We start from the raw sequence: 25,117 nt of genomic DNA on the forward strand, positions 1-25,117 counted from the left end.
TATTCCGTCTTTCTGCTTCCCCCTCCGCTTCATCAGATACATTTTATGTGCCTCTTATGTGCATGCCTGACTTTGCATACTCTATGCACCTCTGGGGTATATTTGTGAAAGATGAGACAAATGGTGTAACTTCTGTAGGTGTTTGGTTGACTTGGGGGCCATTAGCTCAGTAGTTTAATATTGTTACTTTTCAAGAAGCTAATGTTTTCCAATATGTGCCATTGATTTGCTTCACCCAGGGTGTGTTGAGATGCAGAGCATGATCCTCAACATCTGCATTTAAATGAGGAAGACTTTAAGAATTCTACACCTGTGCTTAAGATGAGTGTGAAGGACTCCATTCACTTTATATAAACACAGGGAGAAAGAAGTATATTTTTTATATTACATATTTGTGGTTTTATTTTGACTGTGTTTGTCTTGTCACTATGGTTCTACATCTGTGTCTACAGCAGCTGATTAAAGGACTTTTTTTTAAGCATCTACATGACAAAGAATTGGATCAGTAGCTCAATTGCACCATGCATTTTTAAATTCAGTTCTATGTTCACATCGACTCATCTGCCTGTGGATGAAAGAAATATATTGTCAAAGATTCAAGACAAAAAAAAGCTCACCTTTGAGAGAAATATAATCTAACAAAGATGAAAAAAGTTTGAAAGACAAGATCAAAGTGTTTTTTTTTTTTATCAAACTTAAAGGCGTGCTGGTTTTTGTGATTTACACAGATACAGTTGGGATATTTTGCTGAGTGGCCTCCTTTGTGTAAGATGAATATTTTACCTTTTCCTTTGTGATATTGCATAAAGTGCCCTGATGGTTTTTATTATAATTGGAACAGGCAGTTTCATTTCAGCCTCACGGGGGGTGAACTCATCCAATTTCTCCCAAGAAAATCACCAGGTAATACATAAAATGACAGCACTGTTTCAGAGCATTCTCAAAGTCATTAGATTTATATTTTTTCCATGCACACAAGCTCAGTTTGCCATGGGGCTAAATTACTTTACTGTAGGGTTTTTTTTGTACCTACCCCTTTAAAACCACCTCTCTAGATTGAGAAGATGCATGCTGGCAGATCTAATTACTACCAAGGCAGGTGGAATGTTAATAAAGTGAAGAGCAAGAAACACTTGAAACCCAACGCTCAGCATGTTTCTGTGCTTGTGTACGTGTTTGAGTGTATGATCTAAGTGTAATGTAAATTTGAAAGCGTTTGTGTGAGCACACTTAGTCTTGTGTGCTCATCTAAGTGTGTGTTCTCTCTCCTGAAAAAAATGTGAGTAAATTAAGCCTGTTTTAGTGCCTGAAGCATGTTGATTCTCTTCACTCTGAACGAGCAGGTCTGCCCTTAATTGAGCGTCCATGAAAAACCTCCTCTATTGTGTGTAGTAAAGCTTGTGGGCATCAGCCTGCACCATGACCCAATGACTAAAGTATAATCTTGTGACTTTGAAACTTTTATCAGTGCCACTATAACTATATATAGGGTTGCCTTATACAGCTCTATATTTAGAAGACATTTATAGGCAGTATGCCTTAAAGGAAGACACTTTGCATGCTTACTGTACACGAGACCTTCATCGCCTTTGTCTATCGGGAAACAAAACGTTTGCATGACACTTATTTCACTTGACATATTTTTAGCTCCATTTGTTTGTTGTAGGAAAAAAGGGTTAGGAATCTGAGAAGCTGGTACTGTACTGTATAGAATAAAGCCAGGTCAAGTATTGACTGCTGAATTGCTGTGATTGATAACATGTAAGCCGATAAAAACACAAATGAGCTCACATACTCACAAGAAAATGCAACAAAAATCTTGATATGGTTACAGCTGACAAAATAAATTCACCACGACATCTATGCTACAGTACTGTAGGTAGATGTTCCAGTACGTTATTCAATCATATCACATTCTTCATCAGCAGATGGTGTTTCCTGATTGTTGACTTTAGGCCGAAGGGGAGAAAAACAGATATTGTATTACATTTAGGTTGCAGTTCCTATGTTCCTTAACACTTTGAGGAAGTTTGGTCTGCATTGGATAGATGCTTGATATACAATCTATGAAAATGCCACCATTAAATTCTATAGTTTGTCCACCTGACAGTCCATATCTTGGTAACAGTATTTAAGCAGTGCCTCATAACTCTGTTTCAGTTTCAAAACTCTACTGAAATATCCATTGATATTTCTTGGAAAGAATTATATCATCATCATGTTATTTAGTACTTATCATTGACAAGAGAAAGTTCCATCATAATTCCAGTTAATTGCTGGTTTCTGTTGGTGAGTGATGTACATGAAAGAACTTTTCTCTGAAATACATCACCATTTTCACTACAATCTGGACCAGATTATAAATAGTTTTTTGTTTTTGCAAGGAAACCTTAAAAGAACAAAAAAATCTATAACAATGGGGAAATATTTGTCAGAAATCTTGAGTCAATATTAGATCTCAGTGGATATAGCCTCCTTGGATTTGAGTTTTAAAACAAAACATAATAGCACCTGCTAATCTCCAGAGATGTCCTCCATCAAGCTTGTTGCAGAACGTGAGTGAAACATGCATGTAGTGCCGTTTATCATCATCACATCTTTAAAGCATGCATCCGAGCCATCGACTGGAGCTAGCCAAAGGGACACTGCTTTGGCTAATGGCTTTGAACAACACGGTTCCAGTTGGCTTTGTCCATCTCACTTCTACACCATCTGCACGCGTCTCATTTGTTGGGTGAATTCAGGAGTTAAACGGCTCGTGTCGCGTCAAGACAGCAGCTGCACGCTTGAGGGGCGGTTTCAGAGTAGAACATTTTCCATCTCTTCAGCTTTGGGCAGGCGATAGAGGTTGGCAGTTGATTCCAGCAAGGCCATAGTCATTTTTAAAAACATTAGCAGCACTATCTGAAGCGAGGCATGCGGCAGATTGTAACATATGACCTACCTACCTTCCCCCAATGGGTCTTTTATGATATAGTATATGTGTCAGCCTCCTGTATGCATTTCTGTTCACAACAACACATGTACAACCACACACTGGTTTTCTGCTTTGTCTTCAAATGAGGGGGGAGTTCAGATGGGTGCAAAAGATCTTGAAAAGTGAAGTGCAACGATGTGAGAAATCTTCAGTTTCATGAGCAGAAAGCCTGAGACATTGAAAATGCATCGAATTCAAAAGAAGAAGAAGAAAAGAAAAAAAAACCTAGAAGAAAACATTTGTCTCCTCTGGATGAGAGAAACTTAAAATATACTCACCGGGATTCTCTGCGTTGCTCATTTATGTGCAAATACACATATTTTTCAACATTTCCACCATAAATGATCAAAAAAGCCTGAGCCAGTTAGGTGTGATAAGAAGACTTCCATCTGGCTCACACTAAAGGCGCCAGCTGAGTGAAATAGCCTGCTTTTCCAACATGAGATGCATTGTTTTGATAAAAGCATGAGTTGAATGCAGACAACACAGGCTCATCTGTGAGATGTATGTTTTCCCTCTCCTTTGAAGCATCTTCTACCCACACGTACATAGGCGTGAGCATGTGAAAACTCAAGGGAATTGGGCTTAAAATTACTTCAAAGCACACATGAACTCACACTCATGCTAGTGATATAATTGCTTTTCAGTCTTCTGTAACCTCCCATACCCATAGTCGTATGGTAGAACATCCTTTGCAGGTTGAGTGAGATGATTCAGCAGCAAAAATTCAATAAATTCAAATAGCCACCTTTAAAGCTCTACACGGTCTTGTCTGTTCTGCTGTGTGACAGTCTGCTTGAAGAATCCACATCCTCTGTGCGGCTTTTATTTCAGCGGGTCCTTGTTCTCACTCCCTCACTCTATGGAGAGGGGATTACAGCGGCATCACTCAAACCATGTCTCTACTGAAATCCATCTATCAACTCTCTCCCTGAGCAATATTTCTATATTCCTCCCAAGTGGAAAGATCAAATATTTGGTATTGCACAGTGAAATGCATTCAGAGGTTCCATAATCCCTGGAAGACTTTCCCATTTTTTTCCCACCTTCTAAAGTCTATAATTTTATATCAGATCAAAGCCACTTATTTACCATTTAAAGAGGATAAGCTGATGGAAGTGGGAGTTCCCACACACATCAGACACACATGAGCACATACTGTACAGTGAATTTCCTTGTTGGTACATTAATGGCTCCAGTGGTGCAGCTACAGTGCATTTAAAGGACATTTTTATGCAACACAAACACCACCGCTGTCTGTTTTTTTTTTGTTTTTTTTCATTTACAACAGCTCTTCACATTATTCTGTTTTTTCCCACCTCTCTGTTACTTCTCCATAGGTGTGAGTGGACAGGAGCGGTGAGGTTTCTTCCCATCATGCCACTGGCAAAACAGCACCACAGGGCCACTGTGCCCATAACAGGCTGGATCCTGGTTTTGGCTCTGTTTCTTGCTCTACAGGTAAAATTTGTTCAGACAAAATAGCCCTGTCTCTCTGTCCTTTTTTTTAACCGAGTGCAGCTGCCCAGGGCTTTTTTTCATATTCATTATTTATTTGGAATCAACTATTTTTGGCAGCCAATGTTAATCACTCGACTCTGCACAAATCCACTCAAACTCTGTCCCAGTCGGTTTGAGAATCAAAGAGAGGTGGTGCTTCAGACTACCGCCGTGCTTTCTGTGTGTTTTTAATATTTCATGTTTACGTTTCCCCCTTGAAAGTAGACACTCTCTGTTACTCTGGGACTTAATGTGGGAATACTGTTTACACCCCTCCCCCCTCCCTCCATAACAGATTTAAAACCGTTTTATTAGTCATTGAAATGATGAGATATTGCCAGCAAGAAATTAGAAAATCAGTAATTGGAAAATGACAACAGTCACTCTCAGAGCACTATCAGATAAAGCATGCAGTGACTTTTCAACTGGTCACTGTAATAAACACTAAATATGCATTTGATGGCTACAGTATATACATTGTGGTGTGCCAAATGATCTAGAGATACAAAGCCAGGACCGCTTTCCACAAAGTGAGGAAATGCTACACACTGGATGTAGTTGTGGACAGGTGATATGCTCCCTGGCATTTAGAAGTCACGCTCGGTTACCACTGTAGGTAGGAAGTTACTCAGCTGGATATTTGAACAAGTGCAGTTTACAGTGAGGCAGAATAACACACTGTTTCACCCATCTCTTAAAAAATGTCATACTGTAGATTATTATTCTTACAGCATCCCTATGCACTTTGTTTCAACGTGTGTTCTAGGGCTGTCTTTAACAAATGGTAAATTTTATGTAGGTAATGTTAGAAACCGTATACTAATAACTCAGGGACAACTTTCTTGATCAAATATTTTAACAAATGTACAAAGCCATATTCAGCAACATCTACTGTAGCTGAGTCGATCCAGTGGTGTTCAGACTTGTCTGCCCGCGGCTTTATTTTCTGCTTATCTTTCCTTTCCCCTTGAAATATCACTGGCTTTTTTAATATTGGAAATTCTCGGAGCTCCCTGCCAGACACAAAGAAAGCGGAATCTTAAAATACTGAACTGATGCCACAGTCATTTTGCAAATGACCCACATTTTTAATGTGAAAATTGCTTTGTCAGTGTTACAGCAGTGAGAAAATCCTTCATATAGTATATATTAGTGTCATATTGGTTTGCGTCCCCTTGGGTTCTTTTCTTAGCTTTCACTCCATCATTTTGTAAACACAAGATAGAAAGGAGAAAAAAAACTGGAACCCCCCGAGTCCACACCACACACAGTGTTTTTTGTTTCATATTGTCTCTCTCTCCAGGATGCCGCTCATGCTGCTCCATCAGGAGACAACAAGCTGGTTCGTACTACCAGAGTGAGGAGACAGACCCCAGGGGGGGATCAGCCCACTTCCTCTGCCAACCAAACCATGCTCGAACAGCCCGTGGTCTTTAATCATGTCTACAACATCAATGTTCCCTTGGAATCTCTGTGCTCTGTCGACCTGGACGCCTCCGCACCACCTGCCCCAGGTGATGGTGAGGTCATCTGATCGATCAAGCGTTTGGGTTTAAACTCACTTTGTTCATCTTATCTTCTGTCCTTGAGACAACTTTTCCTGATTGAAACAAAGTTTTCAAGACATATTCTGTTCATGTTAAAGGTCCACGTGCTGAATTGGGCTCCAGGCCTTCGATGGAGGGTCCAATGGATCCAAATGGACCGACAGAATACACTGAGCAGACACTGGATACTGACAGTCAGGTAGGGTTTTTTTTAAGTCAAGAAAGTCTCAACTTTATGTGAATGCCCTCTACTGCCTGGAGACAACCAGTTGCAGTTGTTTTGACCCCTGTGAAAGAGTTTTTTTCTGCTCCAGCTCCACCATGTAAATCACTTCAGATAAATGGAGTAGAGGCCTCCAGCCAACTGCCCCATTCAGTGTTGTGGTACAACTTAGGCGAATTACCAGGACTTGAAAAGGAAAACAATGTGGGGAAACGCCACCCTCCAGCAGTGCCCTATTTTGTTGTGCACAACCAGAGCAGAGTGTGTAAATTACTATAAACTTAATGCTAAACACCTCAGAAAGCATCAAGCTTGTGATAGGTGAGAGCAGCCTGCTGCTTTTAATCTGGCATGTGTGAACAGGGAATAAGACATGCGAGTAGTTAATTGACTTTCATGTGGCATAGGAACATCTGTTTCATCAGACTTATTCATTTACATTTAGATATTTATGACCAATCATTCTATCCAGATTTATTGACAGCTACAGTATAGCTCAGAAAAACAGTCTCAGTAACCCCCCCAACAATTTGAAGTTGGTCAAATTCAAATCAATTGAAATTGATTCCAATATTGAACACTTTTCACAGTAGAAAAAAAAAAAGATGGGAACATGCATTTCAAATGGTCAAGCCATACTCCTGTGCCTTAAAGTACACCACTTACCTCTGTACTCTCACTCAGGCATGTTTATAGGAGCTCACCTTTTGATCCGTCTGTTTGTAAAAAGTGGATAATGTTGCATGTTTAAGAAGTTTCTAGAGACCATTAAAACTGACTATGGCCTCGGTTCCCCTAGACAGACAGAACTATGAACTTGTTTTCTGCCTCTTCAACGCTGTGGGGCTACAGGTGAGTGGCCATGTCAAAATGTGTTCCCACTGACCGATGGAGCTCATTAATGCCTGAGTTGGGGCTTGTTTTCCACAAGCTGGGCTGTATTTGCTTGATGTTTACTCCATATTTTTGTTAGTTGATGCCGGCAGATACATAAAGTTATTTACAGAGTGCTTGATACTTCAGAGATATTATTTGGGTGATGTAGACCCAGATGCACTTTGTCCCATACAGTAATTGCCTGAATACACTTTGGTGCTTTAAAGTGCACATTTTACCCAAATTGTCCATCTTGTTCAGGTCACGTTTACTCACCGCATCAATATCCCAAAAGCTGCATGTGGTTGTACAGCAACAACCACAATCCAGCAGCTCGCCACCAGGGTGGAGATGCTTGAGAGAGAAGTTTCCATGCTCAGAGCTCAGTGTGGATCTGGATGCTGTGGGGAGAGCTCAGCCATGGGTGAGTACTGTTTAAAAGTGGCAGGAAAAAATGTAAGTGAAGTTTCTGGATATAGTTTTTGGAACCACAGTATTTATACAAAGGGTACAACAACAACAACAATAAAGATTATATATAATAATGATAATGGTATGGTATCAACTGTTGACATTACTGCTAAAAAAATGTTCAAAAAAGGTTGTATCATATTTGGCAAAGAGAAACAACAGGTATTATAGACAAAAACAGCAAGAAAAAAATAAAATGAATGAAGAGGAAACAGACGACGGCAGAATATTGATGCTGGAGGGCAACTTCTTTATTCTGCTGCAGAGTCTCAGCCTAAAAGCTGGAGAGGAACCTTTGCTACTGGGAAAAATATTGTTCAGTATTCACGAGTTGCTGCCATTATAATATGAGGGGACTGGAATGACCAGAGTTATAGGACATATTATGGTTAAAGGATCTTCTTCATTGACACCATCACCCCATTCAAATAGTTTTCTGAAAACGCTCCATCTTTACGGTGAGACTGTGATTATCTCCAGCAGTCACAAACTGAATCAGAATGAGGATGAAATGCGCAGCTGGAGAGGAATTGCAGAAAATGAGACGGGTTCCCATTGATGTCTTGACAACTGTCTCTCCCCATCAAGGCCGTTGAGGCGCAGAGACATGGGGCAGATTATATGTTTTATATATGATTTGACTTCTGAGTTGGTATTGAAATGATCAACTCTCAAAGAAAGTTGTGCTCTTAAAAAGGCACAGAATGTACCATAGTATATCTCACCCTATATGTCAAACTTTTCTTTGAATCAAGCATTATTTTTGCTCCGTACTTTGTGATTAAATTGATATTTTTTCCCCAGGTCACTTGGACTTTGTGCCAGGCTGCAGTGGCCATGGCAGCTTCAGCTTTGACCTTTGTGGCTGCATCTGTGAGGAAGGCTGGAGCGGCAAGAACTGCTCAGAGCCTCGCTGCCCGGACGACTGCTCCGGCCAGGGGGTGTGCGTTGAAGGGGAGTGTGTGTGCGACCGTGACTTTGGAGGCGAAAACTGTTCGGAGCCACGGTGCCCTTCAGACTGCTCGGGCCGCGGGTTGTGCATAGACGGGGAGTGTGTGTGCGAGGAGTCCTTCACTGGAGAGGACTGCATGGTGGGGAGGTGTCTCAATGACTGCTCTGACCAGGGGCTGTGTGTCAACGGGACGTGCCAGTGTCGGCCCGGGTATGTGGGAGAGGACTGCTCGCTGGTGTACTGTGCCAATAACTGCAGCAAGAAGGGAATCTGCAAGGAGGGCTTCTGCGTCTGCCAGGACGGCTTCGCCGGAGATGATTGCAACTCTGGTAGGCTATTACTTTTTATCCTCCACATCAGTTTAATCCTCTGACTCTTGTCATGTACAAAAAATAGTTTGTGTGACATTTGTGGCTCAATTCCCAGAAGCAGAAACTCTGGGCAAAAGAAGTCGTCCTCCCTTAACACTTTCTGTCAATGTGACTTGGACCAAGGAACAGAGCAGTAACCCAGTCTAAACAGATTTCACAATGACACTCTGTGACCCTCGACTTCGGTTCAGGCTGAATTCATGAGCATGAACAGGTTTCCTTCAAAAATCACAGCTGAGCATTTGATGGAGTACCTCCAGTGCCGAGGGGGATTTTTTGTTAACGTCATCACATTTTCTGTTCATGAATGACTGCCACTAATGCTAATGCTCATTTGGGTGCAAAACTGAATACATACTTTAGATTACAGCCTTGTGAATATTTTAGAAATGCCATGTCTCTTCATCTGCTTTATGTGAAGTGTGGGAGTAATTCAAAGCAAGAAAAAAAAAACTGATTGGTTCCACTTGATAAGGAAAACCAACAAACAGTAAAAAAAAAAAAAAAAAAGAGTTATTTCTAGCTGAAAGTGTAGCTCTTGCTATATTCACATTGCTAGATGTCATGAATAAGTCAAGTGAAGGAAAATATAACACACTGTTTTCTGTGGCTCATGGTCAAAGCTCAGCCACACAGGTAAATAGCTCAAACTTGTTTCACAGAACTCTAAATGCAAAACTATTTCTCTGAAGTAGCCCTTAGGTCCATGAGTTTGAAAACACAACAGCCACAGCCACAGCCACATCATTTTCAGTATACCTGCAGCTCTGAAAAACAATTTGCCCTCTACTTCTAATGTAGGTGGTGGGGCGCGTGACTTGCTGGACAGGAGAAGGTGTAACACTGTTCATTTGTCAAAAGTCACTCTCATCCACGGACACAACTGTCACATTAGCTGCAGCTGAGACGGTTTCTGAGCCGTGCTTACCTTTGTTCAGAACCGGCTCTCCACGCCAAAATATCAGATCCTCCCCTCTCATTTGAGGCAGCTGTCAACAAAGTGACGGATGAGGACAGGCAGAGGAGCAAGCAATAGTGCGACTGCAAATCATATTACTAAAGCTTATTTCTCAGCGCTGCCCTCTCATTTAATATCTATACCAAGTGAGGGAGCCTGAATTGCAATTTCTTTGCAATTAAAGGCCAAAATAGCCAATACTTGTAGGGGAGAGTTTGCTGAATACAAAACAAAGCGGCTCGGCCATCAGAGGCCTGCATGATGACAGGTTTAAATGTTTCATGTTATCATAAGCTGAAGAAAACGGGATGCAGTTTTGATTCAATTATTGTTGTGTATGTTCCCCCTCTATGAGAAATAATGGAGGCTGTTGAATTTAAATTGGATGTTTCAGACATGGGGTGAGATACAGTATATCTTTACATAAAAATATATCCACCCACGAAGCAGCGATCAACTCACGCTGAAGAGTGGCATTTAATCTTGACAGCAGAGGTATTCCACGCTCGCTTTGATGAGTCCTGATGCTACAGTGGGAAAGCAGCGGTGACGTTCTTATGTTGTTGACATCCTCTGAGTGCGGCTGTGGTGACAACTGACATTTACATTTCTGTCAAAGACATGGAGCTCAAGTCATCGAGTTTATATGAAAACTATCGCCCCTTGTCTATTTTATTGCCATAATTTATTGCCCTGCTGTGCAGTATAAAGTCAGTCAAGTTTATCTGCAGAGCATGCTTTTTTCTCTGGCGCAGGATTGCACAGTGGTATGGCAGTTTAATAGGCTCCGGTATCAAGTCGTTTTGTCACAACACATATGACAGTCCATCACATGATACAACTGTGCACCTGTTTTAAATACAAACACACACCTAAACATAACATAATATGCCACACTGCACAAGAAACACACACTGTTTCTGTGGCATTGATGTGTGAGGAGACACTGTATCAGTGGTTTCAACTGAAATTGTGTTGTAGCTTGTGACAAAACTCCATTAATAACTAAAAGCAATTCTTCTGCACTGAATAGAAAATGAAAAATATATGACAATACAACTTTGACAGTGACAGTATGTGTTTGGGAGCATTCTTTTTTCCAGCCAAAAAATAAACTTGAACATGGGGCTGTTATATTTGTTTGTTTTTTGTTTTTTTATAGCAAACATGTAGTGTGTCCTTTTGTGGACACTTTACGGCTGAGTGTAGTCAAAGATTTGCATTTCATGCCTTTTTTAAGCCTAACATCAGAACCAATTTACTTTTCATTCATAGCAGAACAAAGGAATAAGAGCGCTTTGACAGTTACTGTGGAATAAAGTCTGGCCCTATATAATTAATGTGTTTTCTCATACAGTACATGCAAACCCAAATTACTGTATGTCACATTAGAACTTGAAATATAATCACTTGAGCAAATTTACAAGAGAAATGTCACATCACACCTTAGCCTGAAGGTAAGTTAGTCCTCTGATGCACCGACCTCTGTTGTCAGCTGGAGTTCTTTCATCAGGGTTTTAGTTGAGTAGATTTCGCCGTATCTGCTGATGATGGCGTGCTGATTAGACCTAATGAGACTTAAAGACTGCAGGCGAGATTCTCGAATAACCCTCAGCAAGTCTCCCTTTTGAAGAAAACTTTAGAAAGGACTCATACCTGAGATGTGGTCTCACAGACTTTGAGCATTTGAATTAATTTGAATTCATATCCAACGTGTGATAATGTAATATCTAATTTATGCAGATAAGAAGCATTTACATGTAACACAACTATTTGGTTGTTAGGAGTTGTTTCTTAAATTAGACATTGTGCATTTGGGCTAACGGGCCCATGATGTACCTTTACAATTCTGGTGATTTTTCTGTTAACTACTGTACCTGGATGGAGATGTCGGTAGAGAAGTCTTTTATACTCATCCTTCAACATTTCAGTCAGAGGAACAAAATGTCCTTAAACTGAAATTAGAATAAGAAAGAACAAAAAGGATCATGTGAACTGAGAAATGGCCCAGTCACAAAGGCCTGAGATTCTCCTAATGCTGATTGGATATCAGGTTGTACTCATCATGGACGATTCCAGCTGATTGAAGTATTTGCATTCAGACGAACTCATGGGTGACCTTTCATTCAGCAACAGGTCTACGCTGTGTCTCCCGTGTCACGTCACCGCTTCAACTTTTTCAGAGCAACTTCCTCCAGAGTGCTCACTTGAGAGCGTGCCCTTCACTTTCTATCGGAGTTAATGCCTTTACTTTCAAGCAGCTCATCTGTTCAGCCTCCTGCGTGACCTCATTCAATCACTCCTCCTATCCCACGGATTATTGCTCCTTCTTTTGATTTGTTATTTCCTTCATGTACTTGACGAAGCTGAATCCAATTGACGAAATAAATCAAGCTAAGTGAATGCTGCAGGAGTTGTCTCCAGTGCAGGTTCACTGTTTTGAAATGAGCAAACCACTGTGAAGCATGCAGCCATCTGCCGAGTGTGTGAGGAAGGAGCTGAAACAGCTACTTGAGTGTCCCAAGGTTCCCCGAGGAGTCCTCAGAGCTGTGCTGTGGAGTCCTATATCACAGGATCCAGGGGTGATGATTGTGTGAGAGGGTGTTTATCACACCATCACACTTGGTGTTCTTCTCCTCATCTCTCTCTCTCTTCCTCCTCCTTTCTTACTGTTTCCCTCAGTCTCTCTCTTTAAACTATCACTCTATCTACCTTAGTCATCTGTTCTCTCCTCAAGTCGCCCTCTTCTCCCTTCCTCCTCCGTCCTTTGTGCATCCGTCTCATCATTTCTTCGGCTTTATGTCCTTTACCTGTCTCCTCTTCCTCCTCCTGCTCATTGTTTTTGGCAGAGAGTTGTAAACACTCTTGTTTATGCCTCCACATTTACATTCAGCACCATCTCTGAGTTTTATGGCTTGACGATCTCCACTTCAACCCAAATGAGTGACTGTGCTTCTCCCTATCATGTTAGCACTCAGCCCCTCGTTGCTGCAAGCTCTGGCTTCTTGTACTGGCTGCAGAGATGTAGGCTACTCAGTAAGCCGTCTGAATATTGTTTTCTTTTGGAATATACGTATACATAACTGAAAATGCAGGAGGCAACTTGACACCATCTAAAAGTGAACAGGCACAGGATTTACTACCATATGTTTAAACCTCTATGCTGCTGCCAGTCATTTCCCAAAGCATGCAACTATCTTTGAACTTTTTGTAATATATTTTGCAGGATTTCCTGTTCTCGCACAATGAAATGTTGAGTAGATACACCCAACTAAAAATGCAGCCTTTTGCTGGCTAATATACACATCCACATTTATGGCGGCATACGAGTTGTCATTTGCTTTTTGCTTGTTATATTTTTTTTTATCTTGAGACTATTTGCTGGTAAGAATATATGCTCAGCTGTCAGGCAAAGTGTGCTCATGCCTCATATGGCACAACAAGACACTGAAGGTATGAGGGAGGGAGTGAAATGATGAATTATGTGTATGGAAAACTTTCTGATAAAAATTAGAAGACATACATTTTTGTGGTTGTCTTACTCAGTAGCACTATGACTAATTGCGGTCTTAGAGGCAGATAAAGGCGATACTTGGGTTAACTTTGATGCTGAGACAAACAGCACACAAATCAATATTAATATGTTTTTTTTTTCTGTGTCAACAGTGGCACCTGTCATGAACCTGAGGGTCCGAGGGGTGACTGATCGCACTATTGACCTGGAGTGGGAGGGCTCACCTCGGCTGACAGATTTCCTGGTGACCTACACACCGAGCAGCCAAGGAGGTAAGTACTGTACAGAGCCATGCTGGCCTCTCAAAGCCAGGAAAGTTTTTAATTTAGCTTTCATTTGATTGACAACTTTTCCATGAGTGCACCCATGGATCCATGTATCTTTGTATCCGTCTCTGTTTCAGGTGTGCAGCTAGAGATAAGGATCCCAGGCAATACCACAGCCTGCACTATCACAGGCCTGGACGCCGGCATGGAATACAACATCAATGTGTTTGCCGTCATTAACAACAGCATCAGCGTCCCTGACAGCATCACTGTTTGGACCTGTAAGTGCAGTCTTGTGTGCTGTTTTGACAAAGTGCTCCTCTGCAGTCATGCATGTGTGGTCCATTACCTAGGAAATAATAAATTAATACCTCAGTTTACTGTCTCACACAGAATCAACCGTGCATTTATTCATGCACATGGTAATCCATGTGGAAGCGCACACACCCTGGCTGTCTCTCACTTTTTTCTTTCTTTTTTTTGTGTATAAATCCTCTCAGAGATGGTTCTCAGTGTCAATAGAGTGAGAGCACCACCTGCTCCCCGGTGCCAACTGGTTGTGATTCCTACCTGTAACACCTGCTTGGTGTCACTCACACTCATGTACACACTCACACACACACAAATAGGAACACCCTTTGAACATGTTCCCTTCTAGCTGGTGCTCATGCCAGGTCTGTGGATCTGACCGCAAAAACATACCAGTTGCCTCTATTACTCATCACAGACTCATGCAAACTCACCCTGCCTCCAACCAAGAATGGCCTATTTGCAATCACCAAGAAAATTGTGTCAGCTCATATAAAGCAGGCAGATATACAGCGTGATACACTTTGATAGTACAGTCTTTGCTGGTAGAATTATCGTCCATTTCACAGATAAGTGAATTTAATTTCCACGATGGTAGAAATTGGAGTAATAAAGACAATTTAGGGCATTTAAGTTTTATGCAACCATTCATCAGTGAGGATATGATTTGTTGGCTTGTCTTTGCTGAACTTAATTATGAAATGTAGTATTTGATTATCTTGAAAGATTTGTGGGGACTCAGTTAACTGTGAAGAAAATCATTTTAACATTCTGTTAGATCAGAGTATGAGCAATGGCTATTAACCAAGAAATCAATATTTCAGGATTTACATACAGGAGCTTCAGGAAATATTCAGTGCCCTTTACTTTGTGCAGACCTAAATGTGTTGTAGCTTTAATTTTAAACAGACACTACTGCCTTGTATTAATGAGAGATTTCAGTGTTTGATTTTTTTTTTTTTTTGGATTAAATTTCATGAAACTTGATTTCACTTTTTTCATTATTGATGGGCAGTTTTATTAATTGAACATTCAATCTTAAACACAGTAGTATGAAGAGGTCTAAAAACCAAATCATTGCATGTATGAACTGAAAAGGGTCTTTTGTGTGTGTTAATAGGCCGGTGGTTGTAATAAAAATGACTAAAAAATAAAATCAAGTACCAACACTAAACATTGCACAGCGTCACTCAAAATGATAAAATTGATACAGACAGAGGCAAAAGAATAGTAACACAAATTTAAAAGAGAAAGGTTGAGCATCCCACACCTTCAGCATTAGATGGAGTAGTGATTTATGGGCTGTGTGGGTCACTGAAGAACAATAATACGTCTCTGGCTACTTCTCCAGATCTCTCCAATCCGGACGGTTTAGTCTTCAAATCCATCACAGAGACGTCAGTGGAGGTCCAGTGGCAACCCTTCTACTATTCTTTCGATGGATGGGAGATCAGCTTCATCCCTAAGGTAGAGTAAAGCTGTGTGAACGCTGAGTGTATGTGTTCACTGTCAGCCTCAATGTAAGACTGCAGAGTGCACAGCGAGTGTGTTGGAAGAGGGTGGGGGTGAGGGAGCTAACCAAACAGAGGGGGAGAAGTCTGGTTTTTTTTATGCTTTTAATGAGCCATCAGCAAATGACAGATTTGCCTGCTGCCCCACACACAACTGCAGAGGTTTTCCATTTTGCTTGTTGAGCAAACCAAATATTCTTGATTGAAAAGAATTATTTTAAAATCTCACTAATGCTAATCTGTAAATGACTTTCTGAATTTCCTTGCAGAAACAGGAGGGAAAAATAACTGGATGGATTTAGGTTTTCTTGGGGGCCCATACCAAATTAGACAAGCGGATTGTCTTAAGCTTATTGGCTATTAGATGGATGAGCCATTAAACCCTTTTCCAGAATAACCCTTGGAAAAGCCATAGCAGGGCCAGGTTGAAAGCCAGAAAGCAAAAAGCTTTCTCTTTCTAATTCCCGCTGTAAACTCAGGTACTCCGTGCACTCTAATCTCGTGCCCTCTCACAGTAATTGGTTTTCTCCTTTAAGGTGTTCTCAGGGGGAGATATCCTTTGCTCCGGCCAGACTCAAAGCATTAAATCTGATGTTAAGATGCTTTTTTGTGTTTATTTCAAGCCGTTGTGAGGATGGAGTCACTGAGTGAAAAAAGCAGCAACTCCTGATTTCATTTGATTGCTTTTAGGCATCCTTTCTTCTCTCTTTCTATTCAATTGTACATGTCTCACCGATGTCCCTCTTCTTCTAACATCTGCCCCCCCCCCCCCAACTCCACCTCCATAATCTCTTGTTTTTACCTTCCATCCACCATACCTTTCTGATCTCACAGCCTTTCCTCTCTCTACCCCCAGAGGTACCTTCTCTCCACCCTTTCTCCTTCACCTCTCCCTCACTCTCTCTCGTCCTTTCTGTATATGTTCCTCCCTCTATCTCCCCTCGCTTTCCCTCTCTCACTACAGCCACAAGGGAAATCATATTATGGGTTGGCAGTCCCGCCCCCTGTGGATCTAATCCAGCAATGGGGATTGTGAATTTTGACAATCTTGTAATGGAAGCAGGCATGAAAGCTTGGGCCTGTGCGAACAAACACAGACCTCACTACCCTGTAAAAAAGGAAACAGAGAAAGTGAAAGATGGAGGGACGGTGAGCGTCAAGACCCACCATTAACACTGTTAGAGACAGCTATGGTAAATATCTGACATTCCAGTCGAATACCACGCTGCCAATGTTTCTGTAGCACAGCATCTAATATGCCATAAACTGTAGTTGACTTTTTAAGTAACCTGATAAAGCTGTAAAATAGTACCACTGATAATAGAACTGTATTATTATTTTACTTGAATATGATATTAGTAATGGTTATGTACATATATACAGTCATATATATGGCCAATGATTTATAGGAAGCAAGGGTCTTTGACTTTATCCTTGAGGCTCCCTCTTGAATAACATTTGCTGATTGCTAAAGAAGCTTCTTTTGTAATTAAATCCATACATGCAGAAACACATGATTAGATTTTCCCTGAAGCCTCTCAGCGTTGTTATTCATTTAAATAGTCAACCAACGTGGTCAAAGCGCTAAGTTCAGGACACATGATGAGGCGGTGCAAGTGTGCAGTATTATCTCTGTAAAAAAAACATTTTGTCCATAAATGATGTCTACATGAATGATGTTAATCCATGCCTGTGGCTATAACACTGCTCACTTTGCACTTTGTGCCTCAATCCTTCACTCCTGGGAAGAAAAGGCAGTACCTGGCAGCTTGCATGAAAAATGAAAAATGATCTTTCTCGCTCATTTGAGAATCCCAAACTGCAAAATGTACAATACATGATGTGAATAAGCTACATGGGCTCTCTGTGCATACATATGCATATACATTAGTCTGTGTACAGGTTTAAGATATTCACATAGAACAATTCCAAAAACATATTGTTTATAGCCTTTGTTACCTTATTAGAGAGACATTTGATTTTACTCAAGTGGAAATCTCCAATTCCTAGTTCACATACATAATGTCATTTTTTATACTTGAAAAGATCAGATGTGTTTTGAAGGGCTCCCTTAAGGTGTGGGACCCCTTTTTTGTTTATGTCGAAAAGCTGAAGTTTCCATTTATTCCTGAGTGATTTTATTGGTGTCTGAGTGGTGTTGTTGTAGTTGTGGCATGGTGGATCTTACGCTGGCCAACAGCTGTTGCTTCGTGCTCTAACATTTTTTGATTCTGTTTTATCAGTTTTTTTATGATTTTTTTATTTTTTATTTTACTATGTATTATGTATTGTTCATGCATCTCTGCAATTCTATGTTGTTGAGCTGATTGGGTGTTGTTCTTTAGTTTGTGGTATTTGTCCTTTATTTGAAAGTATCTATAAACACAGATTGTGGGGAAAAAAAACTATATTGTTTCACTTACCCCTAACAGTATTTATCTAAATTTCTTTATACTGTAGGTTGTGGGAAAGATATGGGAGACCTGCTGCCACCACATTTTCCATTACATCTCTCACAGCAATGAAAGAAAATTGCATTAAAATGATCTGGAGCCCTATATCTTATCCAGAAACAATGTCAAATTCTCTGGATGATCAACTGACTATACTGTCAACATTTCTTTTCTAATCATAAATATGTTCTACATTATGGGAAACTGATTAAAAGCCTGTGGGACAGAAAATACATCATTTTGTATTTAAATGCATTATGGCAAGAGAATTAGTACAAGATTGTGTTTTACAATTTTTTACATGAACAGACATGAAAATTATGTCTGACATACTAAATGACCCCAGTCCTTTAACCATGACACCTTAAAGCACATTAAAAATCTCTTTTGTCACTCTTCACCTAAGCAAACTCGTCAGCAGAGAGAATGATGACTAATTATGGGCAAACTGACACAGGGGATGGGAGTGGGATACACTGTTAAGGTGATTCATTTTGTATCATTTAGCATCGCTTGCATTTATTGAGATTGAGCACAACTTGTTATTGGGACATTACCATGGTGTGTTACTGCCCACCCTGGTAATTTAGTTGAGATGATTAAATGGATTACATCTCTAATTACAGTTTTGATTCTGGAAAGTAGCAAGCTGTTATATATTCGGCTCTACTATGAGCCTTCATAGCACTGGCTATTGGGGATCTTGGAGCAGCAGTAGGTGTAACATCTGTCTGTCGACAGGAAGTGTATGTGCAACACTGGCTCTGTGAGAACAGCTGGGAATAGCAGGAACTCCATATGGATGATGAGTGACAGGCCATTGGAAATGTACAGAGTGCTGCCTCTGCAGAACAGGGCCTGAGAAATATCACTGTGGCACACACACATTCATTTTTTTTGCCCAATGCAGCTTGGGAATCTAATGTGCTAAGAGACATCTAGAAGTTTACATAAAAGTCAAAGGAAAAGGTCTCGGTGTGTTGAGGTTTGACTGCATAGAAATCAGCTGCTTGAGTCCTTGTTTATGTCTTACTGGTGATCACACAGTAGGCTTTTATCTGCCAGATTCCTTATCTCTACTGAGAAAAGAGGGTTGTGCCACACTGACATTTACTCAAAAATATGCAAACAATGAGCAACAGAGTTCCAGTCTCTTTTCATCACACACCTCTGTTTGTGTTTTTTCCCCAGGACAATGATGGGGGGATGACTGCACAGCTACCCAGCACCATCACGTCCTTTGTGCAGACCGGTCTGAGACCAGGGGAAGAGTATACTGTTAACTTGGTGGCGCTCCGAGACCAAGGTCGAAGTCAACCAGTCACTGCTACAGTCACAACATGTATGTACGAATGAAAACAGCTCATTCTTATTCCGAAAGAGTAAAGATGAGTCTTTACATACAGTATGGATATCATGTCAAACCCCTGTGTGGTGCCTGAATGGGTACAATGCAAGCTTGTTGGCAGAGATGGAGCTACTGTAATCTCAAACACTACTATTATTGCATCTTCAGAATATATTATATTTGAAACATATATAACATAACTACTCGAATTCACTACATTTTTTAGTTCAGTGGAAGTGTTGTTAGTTCAAGATTAAATTTAAGTCGTTTGCAGTGGTGAAATGCAACCAGTCAGCTTTAGCCAGGTCAGACCATCTTGATTCTGAGCAACTGTAACATAGCCACAGTAGAAGTTGCACTGCTCAGACAGTTTATGTCTCACTGTGATTGTAATGATTGGTGGAGCTTGCAGCAGCATTTGCAAGTAAACGTTATGCTAAACTTGGCTGTGTAGTCATAAGACTTACAAATAGCTCCTTTCCCAGAGAGCTGGTTTCCCAAAGACCTGTTTTGTTAATCAGACAATTAGATTAAATGGGGTCCCAGTCCAAGACAATTTTCTGTTACATTTACATTTTTCACACAAGAGAATTTATGGTTTTGCACAGCTTGAAGAGAAGCAACACAACATCACGCACCGTTCAGGATTTCATGACATTTAAATCAAACATCAAAACAGTCTAAATCTAATATATTTAAAATGTTTTTTAACCCAAAAAGTTGATTTTATATTCATAAGAAAGTTTGAAAAATATATATTTTTGGAGTCTTTCAGTTAATGTGAAGGTGACATTTTGAAATAAAAAGCGTTTTTTCTCCACACAACAGTCCCAAACCCAGCGCTGTTCAATTTCCATTATAATAGAGAAAAACTCTATGTTCTGATATTTGAAAAGAGAAAAAGTAAATGTTTGGCATTTTTTCTTGATAAATTAATAAGTATTTTCTGTCAATTGGTCAATTACAGGAAGTGTTCCCTGCACACTCAAGATGTGACACACACCCACAGTACACACCTGGATAAATATCCTGGCAGAGGCAGGGAGTGTTACCTTGACATATTTGTTGTTCTGCCACCGTTTATGTCCCTGTTGTAACCCTCACTGAGGTATTGCCCTTCCCCTCACCCAGTCCTCACCCGGCTGACAGGACTCAGACAGCTGTAATAGATCCAATTCAAACCTCGTCCATAACAATTCAAACTCTGATGTCTACAGTCAAAACACCATCAATTCCCTGTCAAGTCTTTGTTCTTTTCGTGGGTTGTAATTAAGTATTGATTAATAATTCATGGCACACTCTCATTAATTTTTCACGGTGGCCCACTGCAGGACACCTTATTGGATAAAGAAGGAGGAAAAGACAAATCTAAAGTTACTCAATTATTTACAACAAAGATTTATCCTTCCTTGGAGACGGAGGGAGAGTATGATGAAGGAGTCGGAGGAAAAACCACAGGGAGAGGACAGTTGATGTGGGAGCTGGTTTTCAGCAACTGTCTTCCTCAGGATGTTTTCTAGGACGAGACCCAAGGGGCCAATTTCTAATACATCAAGGATCAGAGTGGACCTGCAATATGTCAAACCTGAGTCTGGGACTTATTTAGATCTCAAAAGCTTAAAGAAATACTTTAAAGGAACACAGTGGTCCTGTGTTGCACAGTGTGAATGATGCCGTTCACATAAGTCCCCCCTGGGGCCGACAGCGGAGTAGTTATGCTATCACAGAGCGGTGTGCCGTGCTTTCAGTTTAAAACATTCATCTCGAACTAAGTACTGTGTCATCTGCTATTTTGGTCGTTTCCTCACCATTAAATGATGTTTGTCACCTCATTCATACTGTTCGTGTTTTGAGAATTATTTAAATCAGCTGCCGTAAACTGTGCACAAGTTGTATCTCTGAACCCCATCTAACGGCGGTGGGATTTGTCAAGAAAAGTGTTGATGTGAGAATCGAAAGCCCCTGCCTTTTCCCAGACATCTGCTTCAACAAGAGATGTCAAAACATAGCTTTTGTGGAAAGAAGTAATTAACAGGTTAATGAAACGGAGTGCTAATTATCACGTTCTCGAACACCCAATTGGTTTGACGGAAATGTCTTCACATTGGCAATGCTGTTACAGTACAATACTGGTTCTCTAGAAATGAGAACTCGTGGAGAACGTGTTTAGTGAATTCCCTTTGTGTCAAACATTGTGAAGTGGCTCTTTCTCATGGTGCGTGATGTGTTTTCAGCTCTTCACACCTAATAAGTGCTGTTTTCCAGCAAACGGCTTGGAGGGACTTTAATCGTGGCTTATGGTTTACACCGTGCACAGATAAAGCCCACTGCCTCAGCGTGTGTCAGGTCTGAGAACACCTTCTCTGATAACAAACCCACAGCGCTGCTGCGGGAAGCACCAACATGAACTTTCATTCTTTCATTTAAAGTTTCTTATTTTTGCCAGATTTTTTGAATATTGACCGAAATGTGTTCTAACTAAAATTTGGCATCAAAGTTACTCCTTGATTTTGTTTTATTTATGTATAATTTGTCAAAGACTGTGTATTATTCACGCCAAACTCTATTACCTCAGTTTGGAGACAATGTTTAACATGTTATGGTAAGGTAATGTAGAAACAGCCAAACCTTGCTTCCACCCTCTCAGATGGATGATTAACTTGTGACTATTCTGGGTTTATGTATATTATAAATCATAAGCATCTTAATTCTTGTTTTTACTTATAAAAATCAATAGTTTTAGATGAGAAAAAGCTATTCATACCAGACAGATTATAAAGTTGAGAGGTCATAAAATTTGTAAACTTCTTAACTGTGTGGGGCCATAAATAGATGCTGCTTTATTTTAGGGGTCACACACCAAAATTAGCCACATGCTGACTTATGTTACAAATTATATATGCAGGTTTTGGGTTGTTTTAGTTGGACGAAACAATTTATTGACATCTACCTGCACCGGAAATCATCATAATCCTTCTTTCATAAAATGTAAATAATAAAATGTCAAATAATTCATGGCCCCACTCCGTAAATAAATCAGCAATAGAGGCTGACAAATGACAGATGACTCCCCGGTGACATTGCTTTGTTCATAACAATAGCAACGGGACACTCAATAATCATACATCTGTCTTTCAGTGATTGATGGTCCCACTCAGCTGATCGTGCGAGATGTGTCAGACACTGTGGCGTTTGTGGAGTGGATGCCACCGAAGGCAAAGATCGATCAGGTCGTGTTGCGTTATGGGCTTGTAGGAGGTGAGGGGCCACGGACGACCTTCCGCCTCCAGCCCACACTCAGCCAGTATTCCCTGCAGGTGAGTGTGTGTGTGTAATTCATCATGTCATGAGATCACAGATCTGATCATACAGACACATTTTGTGGACCTACTGTACCTGCCATATGGGGAAAGCTTCTTTTCATTTCTTATAACTGTCAGGTTGGCTTTGGAATTATTACATTGCACTCAAGTGTATAGTATTACTGTTTGTATACTGTTGTGTGTGTAGGTGTGTGTGTGTGTGTGTGTGTGTGTGTGTGTGTGTGTGTGTGTGTGTACACACTTCTCATGCTTGTTAATTCATCTAATCTGCCTGCCTTCTGTGCCTAGAGATAACCCCCCCCAAAAAAATGAAAAATCCATGCAGAGAGATTAAACAGAACAAACTGTCCGTGTGTTTTTGCCTCCACAGGTTCTGCGTCCTGGCTCGCGTTACGAGGTGTCTGTCAGAGGCGTGAGGAAAGGAAACGAGAGTGGATCCATTTCCACTGAATTTACTACTGGTGAGGTCTGACAGCAAGCAGATGTGATGATAGTAGTGTGTGTGATCCCTCGCCTGCCTCCAGGAATAGAACAGCTGATGACATATGGCCTAATGCATACCATGCTGTTTATCTATATTGGATAGGGTAGTAAACATCTGTTCATTGTTTTTTTTTTACTCCCATAAAGTTTGTGTAGAATAAAGCACATTATTTGTGGAAGCATCAACCTGATTTGTTTTGAGTGCAAATAAAGACATTACTACCACTACATCTACGGTATAGTAGAATGTGTCTCTGGTGCTAAAATATCTACTTCAGGATCATTCAATTTAAGTAGAATCTGCAGATAGCTGGATATGTGTATTCCTTAAGGACACGTTGCAAGTGATGATGCTGTGCTTTACCTGATATGATATTGTATACAGATTAAGTCTGGTAAATGACAGTTTGACACTAACCGTATCTGTCTGATACTGTTTAAACGGCTGTTGTTTGCTTGTTCACAATTCCTTAGAATTGGTCTCAGTGTCCCCAACATTGTCAGCTTTATCGTTCTTCTCAGAGATCGATGCCCCCAAGAACCTGCGGCTCGTGTCCAAGACGTCCACCACCCTGGAGCTTGAATGGGATAACAGCGAGGCTGAGGTAATTAGACATGCGCTGAATAACATTTGCAGGTAACAGACCTAAGCGTTGTACTTTGCCTGATTGTTTCAGTCTTATTGGTACTTAGATTTTACTTCACTACATTTATTGAATAACTTTTAAGATTTTATATTCAAAGCAAATGAGGAGCATTCTGTATGAAGTATTATGCAAATCAATAGATTAGAACAGCCAGCCAGAATATAAACAAGAGATAAAAAAATAATGTTTTAACTATACCAGTGATAATCCAATAAAATATTCAGATAATGTTTTATGGTGATTGGATAGAATCAAGTACATTTTTATACCTCAGTATACCTTTGTATTCCCTCCAAAATAAAAGTCCCCCTCTTAAAAAAAAAAAAAAGGCATAATGTTTTACACATTCGGTCATAATGTCACAATCAGTATATCCTTAATTGCTTGAATGTATTCACCCACACTTTGACCCTTCCCACTCGCTTGCCCTAAAGCAGGTTGTAACTTCTCCTGTTTTTCTTAACTGTCCTGTTTTCCCGAGCACTCTATCATCATAAACAGGTGGGCCTGCAAATGTCAGCTTGGTAAATGTCAATAATAGCAATGGAACAAGGACCACACTGGGTGCAAGTGATCACTGAATGTTTAACCCTGAATTAAAATGTCATAAATCATGTTGTTTCACCAGAAGTCACAGTGATATTTCAGGGGGGCACACTAACTAACTACACACCCAGACTTATGAAGCCAGTCTGTCTTGCTGCCTGTTAGCAGTGCAAATTTATTCATCCTCATGATTCTGCAGAGTGCTGACAGAGAGACAAATATCATACTGGGCTGATGCAAAATAAACCATTTATCTATCACCCATCAGCAATGCGGTGCAAAAGAAAATTAAGCTGTTAGGGCTACGAAAATATTTTTTTCAAATGTTTCTTTCTCCTTGGTGATGCAGCTGTTTAAATGTGTACATCTTATATTGCAGGTGGAGGGCTACCAGGTGGTGTACAGCACTTTAGCAGGAGATCAGTATGATAAAGTCATTGTACCACGAAATGAGGGAGCCACCACTAAGACCACTCTCACAGGTGAGTGAGGAGGAGCGATGCGTTGCTCATCCTCCATTTAATGGGTTTTGTAGTTAATTTGCCTTGAATTATTTATCATCAACATCTGTAGGGCTCTCTGGCTCTTTGGCAGTGTTTTTCCTGACGCTGTCACTATTATCACAATGCATCTAATGTGTGCTGAAGAAGCTGGGAAGTGCCTGTGTGTTTTACATGGCAGGATTATCTGCAAGGCGAACACTTGGCTGACGGGCTACTGATTGTATCTGCAGAAATGCGTGTTATCCTGCGGGGATATTGAAAGGCTGTCAGAAAGGAGGGGTCAGCTGGAATGCTTTTTTTCCTGAAAGGCCACAGTGCTGGAAAGGGCACGGCCAGCAT

The 25,117-nt window shown here is 40.6% G+C and overlaps 1 protein-coding gene across 1 annotated transcript in view; it reads left to right on the forward strand.

Annotated features, from left to right (window-relative positions):
• Positions 1-4,354: 4,354 nt before the first annotated feature.
• tnr (tenascin R (restrictin, janusin)) overlaps positions 4,355-25,117 on the forward strand; it is a gene marked incomplete at both ends in the record, with an annotated part of 67,727 nt that continues 46,964 nt past the window's right edge. Inside the window, 13 exons of the mRNA XM_083991913.1 lie at positions 4,355-4,438; positions 5,781-5,997; positions 6,123-6,223; positions 7,385-7,547; positions 8,399-8,875; positions 13,542-13,661; positions 13,793-13,936; positions 15,316-15,431; positions 19,120-19,270; positions 22,415-22,593; positions 22,970-23,060; positions 23,587-23,687; positions 24,655-24,757. Coding sequence (XP_083848039.1) covers positions 4,355-4,438; positions 5,781-5,997; positions 6,123-6,223; positions 7,385-7,547; positions 8,399-8,875; positions 13,542-13,661; positions 13,793-13,936; positions 15,316-15,431; positions 19,120-19,270; positions 22,415-22,593; positions 22,970-23,060; positions 23,587-23,687; positions 24,655-24,757 — 2,047 coding nt within the window. The remainder of the gene's footprint in view (positions 4,439-5,780; positions 5,998-6,122; positions 6,224-7,384; positions 7,548-8,398; positions 8,876-13,541; positions 13,662-13,792; positions 13,937-15,315; positions 15,432-19,119; positions 19,271-22,414; positions 22,594-22,969; positions 23,061-23,586; positions 23,688-24,654; positions 24,758-25,117) is intronic.

The sequence above is a fragment of the Trachurus trachurus genome (assembly GCF_905171665.1).
Source record: "Trachurus trachurus genome assembly, chromosome: 17".
NCBI classification, from domain to species: Eukaryota; Metazoa; Chordata; class Actinopteri; order Carangiformes; family Carangidae; genus Trachurus; species Trachurus trachurus.